Consider the following 15,433-nt stretch of genomic DNA (forward strand, 5'->3'; position numbering starts at 1 on the left):
GAATATTAGCTGCTCCCATTTCTCCGAAAGTGTTCTATTGGCTAATGTTTGCAGTCAATGGAGAACATGGTCATCCTGATGAACGCAGTAAATCCAGGAACTATAATTACCAAACGAAATTCAATATTACAGGGTTGAATATGGCTGGGTCGAAATTTCCTGCGGGAAAATTTAAGTTTTTCGCACATGACTGCTTGCATGTCTCATATTTATATTCGAAAATAAATATCAATCAATCAATCACTTTATTTCAGCTTCTTTTACAAAACTGAGGGTGGCAAGAAAAGAGCAGTCATTACGACCGCTTGACAAGCCTCGCCACCCCTACAAAGAGGCAGTTTGGTAGCGACTGTGATGGTTACATAAACTTGTAACAACGCAAAGGTACATGGAAAGACGAGGCGTGTAAAATACATGTTCAAAAGGAAATATTTTTTTTTGAATACGTGCATAAAAAGAAACTTTTCTTTTTTTTTCAAATACATGCATGAAAGGAAACTTTTTTTTTTATTAGCATGGACAAGTAGTATTTCCGCACAACAGAATAAAGGTTTTACACAAAATTTACAGTTCAGTGCAATAGAGTTCTATACATGGGTACACATACTGTGGCACCTAGCTTGAAAACACATTTCGAATAGCCGAGACAGACATGCTGTGTAACGTGTCGTAAAATGGCGTGTTCAAGTATTTCGGAAGAATGTATTTTAGTGTGGAAAAGCCATAGTTTGTTCTGCATCGTGGTAATGAATAGATCATACGCTGTCGTGTCACATACGGTGTCCGATGTGGTGTAAGTGTCACAATGCCGGAAAAAAATGCGTCGTCTTCGGCTATTATTTTTTTATAGAACAATGAAAACCTGTAATCGAACATTCTTGTTACGGGTATCATTCTGTATTGCTGGTAGATAGGACGTGTCGGAGTATCATACGGTACATTAGCAATTACGCGAAGTATTCTTTTTTGCAGTACTAGAAGCTTCTGGATGTTAGATGCTGTGGTTTGTCCCCATACAAGGAAGCAATACGATACATAAGAATAAAAGAACGCATAGTACAGATTAAGCTTGGTTTTGGCGGGTAGAATATGTTTATTCCGCGAAATTATCCCAATATATCTGGAAAGGGATAGGCACACTTTGCTTACGTGGGCGTCCCACGACATAGTAGCAGTAAATACCACTCCGAGTAATGTGAAGGTTTCCACGTACTCAATGGGGGCGTTGTCGAAATAGAGTGGTGGCACACTGCCTATATGCTGCCCCTTCGGATGGAACAATAAAGCTTTAGTTTTTAGTTTGTTTATTTTTAATGAGTTCAAAGATGACCACTCAGATAATGATGACAAAACTGTATTTGCGCTGCTAGTTAGTTCTTTAATGTCAGGTGAGGACAAAAATAGACTGGTGTCGTCAGCATATATGATGTATTTAACTAAATTACTGATGTTGCATACGTCATTAATATATATGTTGAATAGGAGTGGCCCCAGAAGGCTGCCCTGGGGCACGCCGTTTGTGATTGCTAACAAGTCCGAAGAGCAGTGATTTAAAGCGACATACTGGCGACGAGCACTGAAATACGATTGAATGAGACAGAGGGCGTGGCCACGTATACCGTAGTGGTCGAGTTTTTTAAACAGAGTTTCGTGATTCAGTGTATCGAATGCTTTGCTAAAGTCTACAAAGACGCCTAAGGTGAGGTGTTGAGCTTCGAAGTTATTTAATATGTATTTTTTTTTGATCAAGCAGAGCATGCTCAGTTGATCTATGCTTGGTGAATCCATACTGACAGTTGGCTATTACACAGTGCTTCTGTAGGAAATTGTAGTATCGTCGATGCATTATTCGCTCTAGCCCCTTGGAGAAAAAAGGTAGTACAGATATTGGCCTGTAATTTCCTAGAACGTTTTTATCACCTTTTTTATAAATAACCACAACTTTGGCCACCTGCATGGCCGCGGGAAAACGTCCTGTGCGAAGCGCGGTATTGTAAATATGTGTGAGGCATGGCACGATCAAAGGTAGTACGTATTTTACAGGTAAACTTTGAATATTACTTGGGTCAAGACTTATCGTGTTCTTTAAACTTTTGCACACTGAGTAAACCTCAGCTTCGTCGGTTGGTTCAAGAAACATCGATTCGTTTAGCCTGTCGCCCAAAAATCGAGACATACCTGGATTGTACTGACTGCTTCCAACTTCAGTGAAATATTGGTTGAAGGCATTTGCAAGGGACGGCCCAGCTATTTCCTTGCCATGCATAACTAGACTCGCGAGGTCCTGATGTTGGTTATTTCGATTTAGCAGAACATTTAGGCGTCTCCACTTTTCTTTCGGGCGGTCGGAGAGATGCGCATGAAACAAATAATTATAGTAGGCAGTCCTGGATGATTTAATTTCGCTATTTAAGCGGTTCCTTAGCGACTTATAAGTGGCTAACACTGCGGGGGCTCTACTTTTTATGAAAGTCGCGAAGAGCTTATGTTTCTTTTTTACCAGTCGTACCAGGCGAGCAGTCATCCATGGCTTTCGTGCTTTTTTTGAAGGTTTTATCTCAACGATAGGGAAACACTCATCATAAATTGGGAGAAAGAGCCGAAGGCGCTCACTGTATGATTCATCGGGTGTTGTGCGCTGGAAAACAGGATTCCAGTTCACAAGTGAAATACTGTTCCTGAAATGGTCAAGGCGGTTTTGGGAAAGCAGCTGTCGACGGACTTTCAAGGCTGTCTTGGCGAAAGGTTCTTTTTGAAGACGGACGAAGATAGGAAGATGGTCGCTAATGTCTATCGCAATACGACCGACAAATGACGCATCCTGGCGATTGGTGATTAGTAAATCCAAAGAAGAAGAAGAATGTGAGGTAACACGTGTAGGTCCGCGGATTTTATTTTGGAAGCCAGCTGTTTGTATGGTGACTAACATGCGCTCTTGCACTGAACTGCTTGTGCTCATATCTATGTTGAAATCACCCCCGATGCACGCCAAGAAGTTTTCAGAAAGAAAAGATAACTCGTGTTCGAAGCTGCCAAAAAAATTGGCTATATTGCCATGTGGGGGACGATAAACAACGCAAAAAGCTTGACCGCCGCACCTAACTGCCAGCATTTCTATGTCGTCGTCAGTTAAGCAGTGATCAGATAAAATGTCACAGGAATAGTTTTCTTTGATCAACATTGCTACGCCTCCGCCCCGCTTCGTAGTACGATTAAGAAAAAATGATCTGTACCCGGGAAGATGGATGACGTCAACGTCTGAGCGATACCATGTTTCCGTTAATAGAATGACATCAAAGGGACAGGTTAAGCTGCATAAAAAGTATGTTAGTTGGTCAGCTTTGTTTACGGCCGATTGCATATTCAAATGCATGATTTGGCAGCATTTGTCTTTGTTTTGCGAAAAATATGCGTTGAGCTGTGAAGGTGTGAAAAGTGGCGATTCCTCCATTGGCAATGTTAGAAGAGCCATTTTCACGTGTGCTGCTTTACGGCGTCCCTAATTCATCTTCGATAAGTCTGCTTGTGTGTAAATGTGAACCACCGAAGAATCGTCAGTTTGGCGGGCTAGAATAGTGCCGTTCCTCGTCCACACATGTTTCCACGAGACCTCCTTCTTTCTCGCAATCGCAGCGCCCAGAAGCCTTTTGTTGTCTGGTGTCAAGTGTTCATTTACATAAATCGGTGGTGAAGTTGGCAAAGAACAATCTACACTGATGTCCTCATTTGTCAGACGTACCTTTTTCGCCTTTTCCAGCACTGCGTCCCGTTTTACACGGGATTTAAATTGAACAACAGTGTTTGAATTATTAGGGTCACGAGTGGGCACTCGATGGCAACATGCTACGTCCGACTCAGTGATAGGTTCATGAATAGCATCTCCAAGGTTTGTAACAAGATTAAGAACATTTTCCTCGTCTTGCTTCAGGACACCTTTAATTTCAATGTTCGACCTTCGTGAATACTGTTCCGCATGATTAAGCTTTCTCTCGAGCTCCTTTGTCTGTTTTTCCAGAGCAGCACACGCCACGCTCAATTCGTTGGTTATTTGCTCCAACTTTGCGTTCTTTTCCTTTTCATTTTTTAGTTCCCTTTTTAGGTCCTCAATTTCAGCATGCGCGTGGTCAATGCTCTTAATCATCTCAGTTTGCTCATTGCGAACTATTCGGATTTCATTGCGTAGGTTTCGTTCGACAGATTCTCGTGACGCTTTCAGTTCCTGCTTTATCTCTTCTTTCAACTTTGACAGATCGGCTCGCATTTCATCCTTTACTTTTGCCGCGTCTTTTGACATTTTCAGAACAACAGGGCACACACCAGTTGGCAGCAGCGGCGACGGACAAGAAATGCAAAAAATTTCGATGTGTAAATGCCAAGAACTAACCTGCGGAACCGGGCAAACGGAGCGTTAGGCGTTGTTTTCCGTGCGTCGTCGCTACTGCCAAATGATGAGGGTAGTCAGCGATAGCGGTTTTATAGCCGGGTCGCGGTACGTCACTGCTGTTGGTGATAGCAGACGCCCCTCGTCGGTGATGATTACGTCCCCTGGTGCCGGTTGTCCGGTAAAGGGCAGCGCGTCCAAGCGGGGGAATGCTCAGTCGGCTAGAAACTGTCGATGCAAAGGGGCGGGAACGACCTGCGGAACCGGGCAAACGGAGCGTTAGGCGTTGTTTTCCGTGCGTCGTTGCTACTGCCAAATGATGAGGGTAGCCAGCGATAGCGGTTTTATAGCCGGGTCGCGGTACGTCACTGCTGCTGGTGATAGCAGACGCCCCTCGTCGGTGATGATTACGTCCCCTGGTGCCGGTTGTCCGGTAAAGGGCAGCGCGTCCAAGCGAGGGAATGCTCAGTCGGCTAGAAACTGTCGATGCAAAGGGGCGGGAACGACCTGCGGAACCGGGCAAACGGAGCGTTAGGCGTTGTTTTCCGTGCGTCGTCGCTACTGCCAAATGATGAGGGTAGCCAGCGATAGCGGTTTTATAGCCGGGTCGCGGTACGTCACTGCTGCTGGTGATAGCAGACGCCCCTCGTCGGTGATGATTACGTCCCCTGGTGCCGGTTGTCCGGTAAAGGGCAGCGCGTCCAAGCGGGGGAATGCTCAGTCGGCTAGAAACTGTCGATGCAAAGGGGCGGGAACGACCTGCGGAACCGGGCAAACGGAGCGTTAGGCGTTGTTTTCCGTGCGTCGTCGCTACTGCCAAAAAAAGCGTTTTTAGTTGCGCAAGTACCGTAAAAAAAAACCAGAAAAGCCTAGGGGAACCAGTAAGGCTTCTAAAATACTGAGTGTATTTATCAGTATACTTAATGTATATATTTGGGTATGGATTTTTTTAATTTAATTGGTTTTGGGGGAAAGGAAATGGCGCAATATCTGTCTCATATATCGTTGGACACCTGAACCGCGCCGTAAGGGAAGGGATAAAGGAGGGAGTGAAAGCAGAAAGGAAGGAAGAGGTGCCGTAGTGGAGGGCTCCGGAATAATTTCGACCACCTGGGGATCTTTAACGTGCACTGACATCGCACAGCACACGGGCGCCTTAGCGTTTTTCCTCCGGGGTATGGATTTGGGAAAGACAAAATTTGGAGAAGACACATAAACTCTGCCTTAAGGGTATGACGCGATAGTGTACTCGGTTAATTTTCATATATTCTGAATTGCTCATTCCCTACTTTACAATCATAGATCCCTCGGACCCCTCATACTACTCGCGAGGCATTGGTGGAGCGGGTAAACGATAAGCCACTGCCCTGCGACGACAGGTCCTCCCACCGTTGGGCATTTTGCGACGCTGGCTGCATATCCCCTGCGACCACTCGTTAATTGAGCTGCTACCCGCAACAGTAATCAGTCCGCTAACAATTCGGTGGGCCGGTTGTGATGACGCTGCAAGGTCACGTGACCAAGATGGCCCGCCTGCCTTCTAGGTTGCTTCTCTGGGTTTTTTCGTGCACTTTTCGCTCAAGATGAACCACGCCGACAGCGATGCCGGATTTTCTGCGACACTAGCACCTTAACGCTATCATGAAATTACACTATGGTAGTTATGCAATGAATTTTGAATACTATTTTATGAATTGAATGCAGAGTTAAACACTCACAGTTGTCTTAGTGGGCTGTTGACAAAAAAACCTTCACAAATTCAGAATCCGTGAGGTGTGCTAGGACTGTAAGGTACCAGGGTCATAATAAGCGATCGCTTCTGAAAATTTCCTATGAAGCAGCACTCACCTAAAGAAAGCAATATGCTCGAGACGGCACTTAATACAAGGTACACTTTCGTCGGATGTTTTTTGTTAACTGGGCGTGCTTTTGAGCACTGTTGTCGGTTACTTACAACGCCTGTAAATCTTGCAGGCTCTTCGAAACTGGGGACGAAAATTTTCTTTGGCGGCCAGAGATGTTGAGTTCGCGGCATCGAAAATAAAATTTTGAAAAAATTATAAATTGGCTTTAGGGTAAAGGAAATGGCGCACTATCTGTCTTGCATCTCGCGGACAACTGAACCGCATCCTAAGGCAAGTGATAAAGGAGGGACTGAGAGAAGAAAGGAAGAACGGGGTGCCGTAGTGGAAGGCTCCGGAATGATTTCAACTACCTGAGGATCTTTGACGTGCACTGACATCGCATAGAACATTGGCACCTTTCGCATTTCGCCTCCATCGAAAGGCGGCCGCCCCGGCCGGTTACCCGGGTACTCCGGATCAGTAGCCGACGCGCTGAGCACTCTAAATCCACCTCTACAAGGCTCAAGAATGGATGTTGTGGCAAAGCAACCGTTGTCCAGCCCTACAACTATAACTGCCTAATTAAATATGACATTTAAGGCACTCCGAGTAGAGTCGAGCAAACATTCCACAATTAGGGTGCTAGGGAGGGTGCGGAATAACTTTATTAACAAAGCAAAATGGCAAATGACTCTCGTAAAAGAAGAAAACACCAGTCACAAAAAGCAAAAAAAATTGCTACGTGGGCTCAGCGCGCGCAGCTGTGGCGAGGCGTGGCGAGTCATGGGCATGACCGCATAGCCTAGCCCCCACACCTCCTGGTCTGAATGTCACATTTCATAGCCACGTGACCTTGAACTTTGTATAGGAAGTGTAGAGCTTTCTCTCTAAAAGAAACAAAACTTGATCCAGCGTGCCTAGGAGCTTCAGATGCGCTCGCAGGTGGCCAAAAGGATGAAACCTGCGGGGGAGCTGTAAGAAGGAGAAGTGGAAACAAAAGAATTCGAACAAAACAACAGGTGATAAACCATCCAAAATCCAAACTGCAGTGTTATTATCTTTGGATTGCGAACGCCAATTGAGCTTTGGGGATAATGAGCCGCACCCAGCAATGCATTAGTTAAGATTGTAAATATTCTGCCTTTGTAACAACTTTAAAGGACGAGTAAGATATAAATCTTTGCTCAAGGTATATGACAGGGTGTCTTCGGCCACCCTGTGATATTCATATTCATGCTGCATCTTGAGAGACACACAACTCACGATTTTTCAGTGAAAAATCTTTCTGTTTGGAGCACTGATCGCATATCACCAACGCAAATATGATTTGAAAGGTACAGTACACGTACGCTGTATCATGCCGCTAACCAGAAAATGGTCTTGCCGGGCCCTGATGTCGGTAACCCTGCGAGAGTTTATCCTTTTCAGGGACTTGAATCAGCAGCCACGAATTCTGTGTGTGGGGCTGCCTCGGCGTTAGATTGTAATGCTCCCGCAAGTTGCAGTGTGGAGAAGACAAAGCGTTGGCTTGCAGAGGCGATACGTCAAATAAGGCACGCAAAGCGATGATCGGCGAGTCAGCAAGCCTGGCAATCCTTAATCAGGACTTCGGCTTTGTCCGAGTAATCTAGACGTTCCACTCTACGCATGATGAACGCGCCGCTTTCTTTTTATCGTCAGTCCAAGTGGTGGCGCTTAAAAGGCATAATTTATTACTTGCAGGATACTTACCACGAGGCACATGGACGTCTACTATTACAAAGCCGTTTTTTTACGACAGGGCTGTACGTTCAACGAAATTCGTATATGCGGTATCTGCACCAGCGCCACAGTTCATCTAGTGCGCATGCAGCCACACGTGCATGTGTCTGAAGGTGCTGTTTAATACCTCAAAACGCGTCCCGCGTGCTGCAGGTGGGCGGGAGGCAAAAACAACCAAACTAGGGCTATTTGAATAGAGGGAGCAAGCGGTACGTAGGCTGCATAGAAACGCGCTGTCCAATAAAACCCGTGAGTCCTGCCGCACATATCACCGACAACAAAGTATACGGCGTCACATCTGCTCTAAGAGCGCGACGGCGCGCCGTATGGGTCATTTACAATTGAGCAGTGTGACTCATAGAAGATGCACATTCACCGCACGCCAATTGTCTGAAAACTATTGCTGTGTTTCTGGCGTTAGGCATCAAGCATTAGGTATATTAGTAGTTTTAAAAGCTCAATAAGTTGAGAAGCTACTTTTAACGCAAAAAATTCTTTCCGCGTGCCTGCACTGCTGTGGTGGCCTTAAGTACCCCATATAAACGCAACTTATACCTGCAGAATTATAAATTTCCTTTTTAGTGAGCTAGATCTCATGGTGGCCATTCCCCGCATTTAGCCTTTCTATATTTGCATGTCTGTCTGTCAGAAGCCTGTTTTGGGGCAGGCTTCTCACACGCCCGTCGGGTGGTGGGCAACCTGCTCACCACCCGGTGGGCGGGTGCGGTGGTCAGGTGCGGTGGGCAGGGTATGTAATCATATACCTGGGTAAATTGCCCACCACCCGGTGGACAGGAGAGCAGCCCGCCCGCCGTGTCAGGCAGCAGACCAATTAACGTGAAAGGCCACTCGGAAAAAGCATACTGGGTCGCTGCCGATGTACCACCGATGACAGCACGTTTGTCATAGAAGGGCGATGGCGCCTCGCTTCACCACTACACCACTGCGCCAGGAGGTGTGAGAAGAATCCCAAGGATTTATCAGTGTATGCAATGAGCAATTCCTCATATATTAATATTTACCCAATATCCTTGTCCGAAAATCTTCAATCCGTCAGCACTGCATCTAAACATCGCAACCAAATTGAAAAGCAAACTGCTATCACACTTCGTTCCCATTTGGCCTAATTATGCATGTAGACAATGGTTTTTTTTTCGTTTTTTTGGGCAAAATTTGCTGATGAGTTACGCCAGTAGTGGCAAAGTCGGCCTTCGGCAGACAATCATAGTAGAACAACCGCATAGCAAAGATTTCTAAACGAGGGTTTTCAACGCACCCATGAATGCATTTAGTGCTGCAGTCGCTGGGAGCAGCAAGGTTCAGATAAAGTTTTCAGGTGACACAGAGTCACTGATGAAAATATGGTTTAGTGTATGGCTACAGAAATCATTAAGAAAGCATACTTACTGCAGGGAGAAAATCTTTAGTGCTTCGAGTCATAAGCTCCCAAAAAACCCAACTGCCATTAAAAAAAACTCACAATTTGAACACGTTTTTAACCCTTCAACAGGTGTCCAGCAACGCCGGAAGATTTTGTTGGTTATCAAATAAACCCTGACAATAACTGGCCGCATTGTTGTGAAGAGTATCAACGCTAAAAAAGACGATTCGTCTGTATTATCACGAATAAATTAGCTTATGCCAGCTACAAGAATTCTACTCCTTCAGAAAGATGGTGTATTCAGAACTGAAATTTTTTCCGGTTCCTAATCATCAGATAAAAAGTTGAAATCTGTAATAAATGTTTCTTACCATAAAATAAATTTGACTCATTCTTTCTACTACGCTGGTCGAACAAATGTTATTCTACATTAAGTTAAAATCGCCAAAAATTGTCGCAACTAAAATGAATGTTTTTCCTTGTTAGCTTTGTCACCTGTGTGCACTTCTACCTCTACTAACCACTTAACTGCGCGATACCACGTTATCGATCTGTTGCTAACACTCGTTTGCGACCACTTCGTAAAATCCTTTCGACTCTTTCACCATCCTCTGTGCTTGCAAAGCGCCACGTTTTCTGTCACGGACACCAGAAAAGTCACCTGTGCACACTTGTGGGCGCTTCCATACATCTTTAACCACGAACTCCAAGGATGCTTCCTGGCCGTAGGCTCCCAGCGTTGGCGCTCTGGTGTGCGCTCTGGTGTGCGCCGAAACCTGTTAGCGCATGCTAACTGCAGGAGACGCCAGCCAACCTCGCCGAGGCGCCGATATCTGCCAGTGCTGGATATCGACGCCAGCGCACGGGCACTTGCGCACGCGCAGGAAGCGAGGTCTAGTTTACAAAATTCGGAGGAACGCGGAGCTCTCGACTTTCCTTCACGACTAGAAACTCATTCAGGTTCCCCGAACTTTTCTTAACGATTTAAGTTGCCTCTTCAGCGCCCTAATCCCTTTCCTTCACGGCTTGAAATTTTTTCCCTCGGGTCGAGAGGGGCACCCAGCCAGCACCAGGAACATGGAGGTGCATTCACCTTTTCGACGCCCGTTTCGAAGTACGTAAAGTCAGCACTTTAGAGCATGTAAGGGTAGCTGTTCCAGTCCATAATGAGATAAACTTGACTCAGCGTGAAAAACTCAACCAGGAACACGCTACCTAGTGACTAAGGGGGTGGTCGTTTGTTGCCAGGCTCTCGTTGGTCGTAAGCCTGAGAATTGCATGAAGCCAAATGTTAAACAAAAGAAACTTATGTATAAAATAAACGATTCAGACCTATTTCTAATCACTCGTAGGAATACATACAAAGTGCTCTCAAAAGCAATGCAACACGTGCAAAGTAACCCAAAAACCGACTACAATATATTCAACGAATGCCTTGTGCCTGAAGTGCACTAAAGCGTGCGAGAGGCAAGCAACACAGGACACAATTTGTTCACCGGGCACTACGTCAGTCGGACGACGTGAGGACCACGACGGGGCCGTCCTGAAGACTGGAGCACGTTCTCTCGCATGTGCGTAGTTGGGCGAGTGGTGCTGACCCGGTAGCCATGCGGGCCTGCTTGTCCGAAGCTTGAACGGTGGCACGGGCTGACAGCCCTACGCGCCTTTCCTATAGATAGGGCGCACCGCGCTTGTTCGTTTCTTCGCGCCAAGGCAGGCGCGCACATATACACAGTACCGACTAAGAACAGATCTGTCACCCTCGCGCCATGCGCTCATCGCCATTGGTCAGGCGTGAAGAAAGATTGAGAAAGATTGAGGCTTCTAGAAAGATTGAGTCGTTTTTTTTTTCGACCCGGCGCCGCCAGCACGCTATTGAAGTGCAGAGGGCACCACTTAGTACGCTCAAAGCTACGCGCTCGTCGCTCTTCGTGGGAAATAAGTGAAGATTTCTCCACATTTTATAACCGTCGATGTCGCGCGCGGGTAACATTCATTTCGCGCTGCGCGGGCTTCCCAAGTGAGCGCCGATTTTTGTGGCACTGTCCCTCCGTTTAAGAATACTATGTAACATTATTCACAACCCACGAAACTCGTGCGCACATGCATGCGCTCACAAACTTTAACGACGCATGCCAAGATACATAGATCAATACAATGAGGTTCTCATGCAGCAATGGCAATTTACGAATGCAAAGTACAAGCCTTTGTACATTCAGAACTATATACATGGCACATGAAAGTTTTCATGGCACACTTAGAACAGCCCACATCCCCGCCGCACGGTAATAATACGCGCAAGTAACCAGAGAGCACACAAATACAGGGCACGCTTGCTCTTTTACTTCGGCGATAGGCTTACACAGAGTGCCCGGAACATACTTGCCTAGTTCGAGCTTTTGACAGCGCTCCTAGTTCTCTTTCTAACTGGACTGCTGCTTTTCCTTCGTCCGCTGGTTCTACTCTTTTTTCTCTTATTAGGCAACGTTCTCTTCAGAACGCGGCTCTGAGTCCGTGTCCCTGTTCGATTTCCTACCTGTGTTCCTGCCCACACTTTTGAGTCCCTCTTTTCAAGTGACCAGCGCATCTGTTGCAAACAAAATTGTTGCCAGTTCACTCATGTCGGCCCCAGTTTTCGTCCCTTTTTTCTTCTCAAGGTGCGTAGGTCTGTTTCCGCTTTCGCCTCCAGTTCTTCGTATGCCCTTCATCCTGGAAGCCGCTTGGTTTACAGGCGAGTAAAGCTTATCTGCTGCAAATATTTCTCTGCCATTAGTTGCATTGGTCCTACAATGACACTGCCTTTTCCTTCGTGTATTTGCTGCATCGGCTGTTCGTTTGCTCGATCTTTCTCCTCACTTCAATTTGGTTTCAATTTCTTCACCTTGATGCGGCTCTCATGAGTCTAGTTGCTCTTGATTGATATATCTTCAACTTAGTTCTTTATTTTTAATTTATTCTTGATCTTTCTAGGAGGCTCGTCCTGTTCGACTTGACCTGCATCAGAGTTCTTCGCCTTGATTCTCTTTCTTTTTACTTTTTTTCAAACTCTTCTTCGGGACAAGTCCAGCTCATTTTCAATTTGTTCTTCCGAATTGAAATCTCGCGATCAATTCTACGGTTCAGCTCCTTTTTTTTTTTTGCTTCGAGCAATGAACTCTACCTTCGATGAGATGTGTTCTTTTTCTCTTTCTTTCCTTACCTCGAGGTGCCCTCTCCGATCACGGCTCATTAGCTTGTGGAGACTCGTTCTCCTCATTTCGACTCAATACTGCTTCTTCAGTTTCTTCTTTCAGTTCGTGAGTTTCAAAAACGTCGTGCTCCATTCCTTCCAGTGCAGCGTCGCCTTTCTCAGAGACCATGTTTTCCTGGCTCTCCTCATCGGCAAAGGCCTCCTCGCTGCTGGCGGGTTCACTCGGAACGGTTTCCGGTTTTTCAGCGACTGCTCTCCTCACTTATAGATACGTCGAAGCTTTCGTACCCAGTGCCACTTGACGGCTCAAACTCTCGGTCATGACTGCAGCTCTTAGATGTGCAGTTCTCGATGGATGACCAACCTCCTTCTTCGCCATCGCGAGACATTCTTAGGACTGAAGAGTCAGGTTGGACCCCTCGTGCTTACTACCCTGGTAGCAGCTACATTAACTCTTTCCTGGCAGGGCGTAGCTCCGGTCAGGCCTTCAATTTAATTTCAGTTGCACGAAAGGTCTGTTCCATAATCAAACTCTCTTTTTTGGAACTAGCTGCAACTACTTCTGTGGTTTGCAAATGATCATTTTCTTCGTTCTTGTGCATTACCTGTGGGGACCCTTAGCGAACAAAGGCTGTGCTAAAAAATGCATTTCGAATACATTGTATTAATTTCGTATTAATTTTCCACTTTTTGTTCCTATGCTTAAATTGCCACACGAATGCTTTCGAAGTATGCTAGGAGTACTATTCTCAAAAATTCTTACAAATCCATGAAAATGCAAGTTTTTGTCAGCTTAGTATATTTATTTTACATTAAAAATATACTAAAAATACACAATAAATGCATTACAAAATATATGAAACATACACACTAAATACATTAAAAATACACTAAATATATACAAGAAACACATTAAAAATATGCTTAAACATACATAATACTGTACACTACATTAAAAATACACCAAAACATACAATTAATACATTAAAAATATATTCAGTTCGGCTCAGCTTACAAAAGGTGTGCTAGTCAGATTCACCCGAGAGCTGCGTCTGCGTCACACCGCATCATAGCCGGGGAGTACAAAAGGAGCCTTGAAAGCTCGGCCGGGCTCACTTGGCAGTAGCGACGGAGCCTTGCAGTGCCACCCCTAAAGATTTTCTGCTTTAACCGAATGTTTGTTTAGAGAGCCATTTGCTCACACATTTGAAAATTTCAATTTCTATGGTTCGTCGCTGCTGACAGTTTTGAATTTTTTTTTACTTTGTATAGGTAAAGTATATACTGTTGTTTCATGTCTATGGTCTGCATGCGGTAATTGTTCGCCGCTGCAGATTGACCACTACGAACATGGCTAAGGGTTTGGCTAAGTTGAAGGAAGAAATGAGAGCCGAGTTGACAAGACTGAAGGAAGAAATAAAGCCAGAGCATAAAACACTTCGGGAGGCAATGGAGAGAGACTTGCGCAATGTAATTCGTGAGATTCGGAATGAGCAAAGGTCCCTGACCGACAGTCTTGTATATGCCCATACAAGAATTGAGGAAATCAACAAGAAACTGAGTGACGAGATGGCTGTTAGCGCTCGACTTGCCACCGAAAATGAGCCACTTCGCACTAGGATGCATGATGTTGAAGGTAGGCTTGTTCAGTCGGAACAGTATTCTAGGAAAAACAACATCGAAATACAGGGCGTGAAAAAGACAGAGGAGGAATCAGTCACTGATATATTAGCCAAACTCGGAACAGCCATAAGTGAACCTATCGCAGAAAGTGACCTTGAAGTATGTCATCGCGTTCCCACACGAAAGCCCGAAAAAACGAACATTGTCGTTGAGTTCCGGTCACGGACGAAACGCGGCAATGTTTTCCAAAAAGACAAAAGAATGCGACTCGCCAACAATGACCTCGGTCTTTCGGACTCGGCCCCCGTTTATGTTAATGACCATTTATGTGCCACACTGAAAAGACTCCTTGTTATGGCAGTCAAGAAAAACATGAAAATGGTTGGAAATCTGTTTGGTCAATCAACGGGAGGATTTTCGCGAGGCAGGCAGACGGCACTCCAGCCATACAGGTAGCAAACGAGCGTGACGTGGACAAGATTGTTTCAGGGAACGCGCAGAATGCAGCTGTGAACGGTGATACCACGTAATTTATAACCTGATGTACAGAATGGATTATCAAGAGCTTTCTTTACCTTGTGAAGTCAATTTTCAATACTCATCTTGCCAACCAGCTTTTCATATGAATGCACGATCTGTCACGGTAAAGAAGATGAAATTGCTCTCCTGGTGGACCAGTTTTCTTACAAAGTTGACATTTTACTGCTACCTGAAACCAGGCATTCACATGGCTGCAGAATGCTCAATATAGATAGCTATCAAAACTTTTTTCCTAAACCATGCCAATAAACGAGGTGGTGGTGCTGCGATTCATATCACGTCGAGAAAGAAATGCGATAATCTGCCGGATCTCAGTCAGATAATAGATGACTACGAAGTGTTAATGGTGCGAAATAAAAATGAAATTATTTGGCTGCCTGCCGTCCACCAGATGGAAACGTTGCGCAGTTTCTGTGATCTTCAAAGGCGGTGCCCAAAAACTCCGCCAACTATCATCGACTGATATCAGAGCTTCCAAATTTTTCAAATGGCATACAAAAGATAATTTTCTGTCGCATAAATAAGTTCCACGAAGATAGAAACGTTGTCACAAATTCACAGTTTGGCTTTCGGAAAGACAGATCAACGGAGCCAGTTCTGTTGACTGTGAAAGAAATTATCCCAGAAAATATTTAAAAACAGATGCTTACACTTGCAATATTTATTGATTACTGTAAGGCTTTCGACTCCCTCAATCACAACATTCTTCTCAC

The 15,433-nt window shown here is 45.2% G+C and overlaps 1 protein-coding gene and 1 long non-coding RNA gene across 2 annotated transcripts in view; one reads left to right on the forward strand and one right to left on the reverse strand.

Annotated features, from left to right (window-relative positions):
* LOC144100297 (uncharacterized) overlaps positions 1-9,734 on the forward strand; it is a 59,171-nt gene extending 49,437 nt beyond the window's left edge. Inside the window, exon 4 of the long non-coding RNA XR_013307605.1 lies at positions 9,497-9,734. This is a non-coding gene — a long non-coding RNA (uncharacterized LOC144100297). The remainder of the gene's footprint in view (positions 1-9,496) is intronic.
* LOC144100296 (uncharacterized) lies at positions 607-1,301 on the reverse strand. Its single transcript, XM_077633282.1, has one exon. The coding sequence runs from the start codon at positions 1,165-1,167 to the stop codon at positions 616-618; it is 552 nt and encodes a 183-aa protein (XP_077489408.1). The 5' UTR covers positions 1,168-1,301; the 3' UTR covers positions 607-615.
* Positions 9,735-15,433: the final 5,699 nt, after the last annotated feature.

This window comes from Amblyomma americanum, chromosome 8, assembly GCF_052857255.1.
Source record: "Amblyomma americanum isolate KBUSLIRL-KWMA chromosome 8, ASM5285725v1, whole genome shotgun sequence".
Taxonomy (NCBI): Eukaryota; Metazoa; Arthropoda; class Arachnida; order Ixodida; family Ixodidae; genus Amblyomma; species Amblyomma americanum.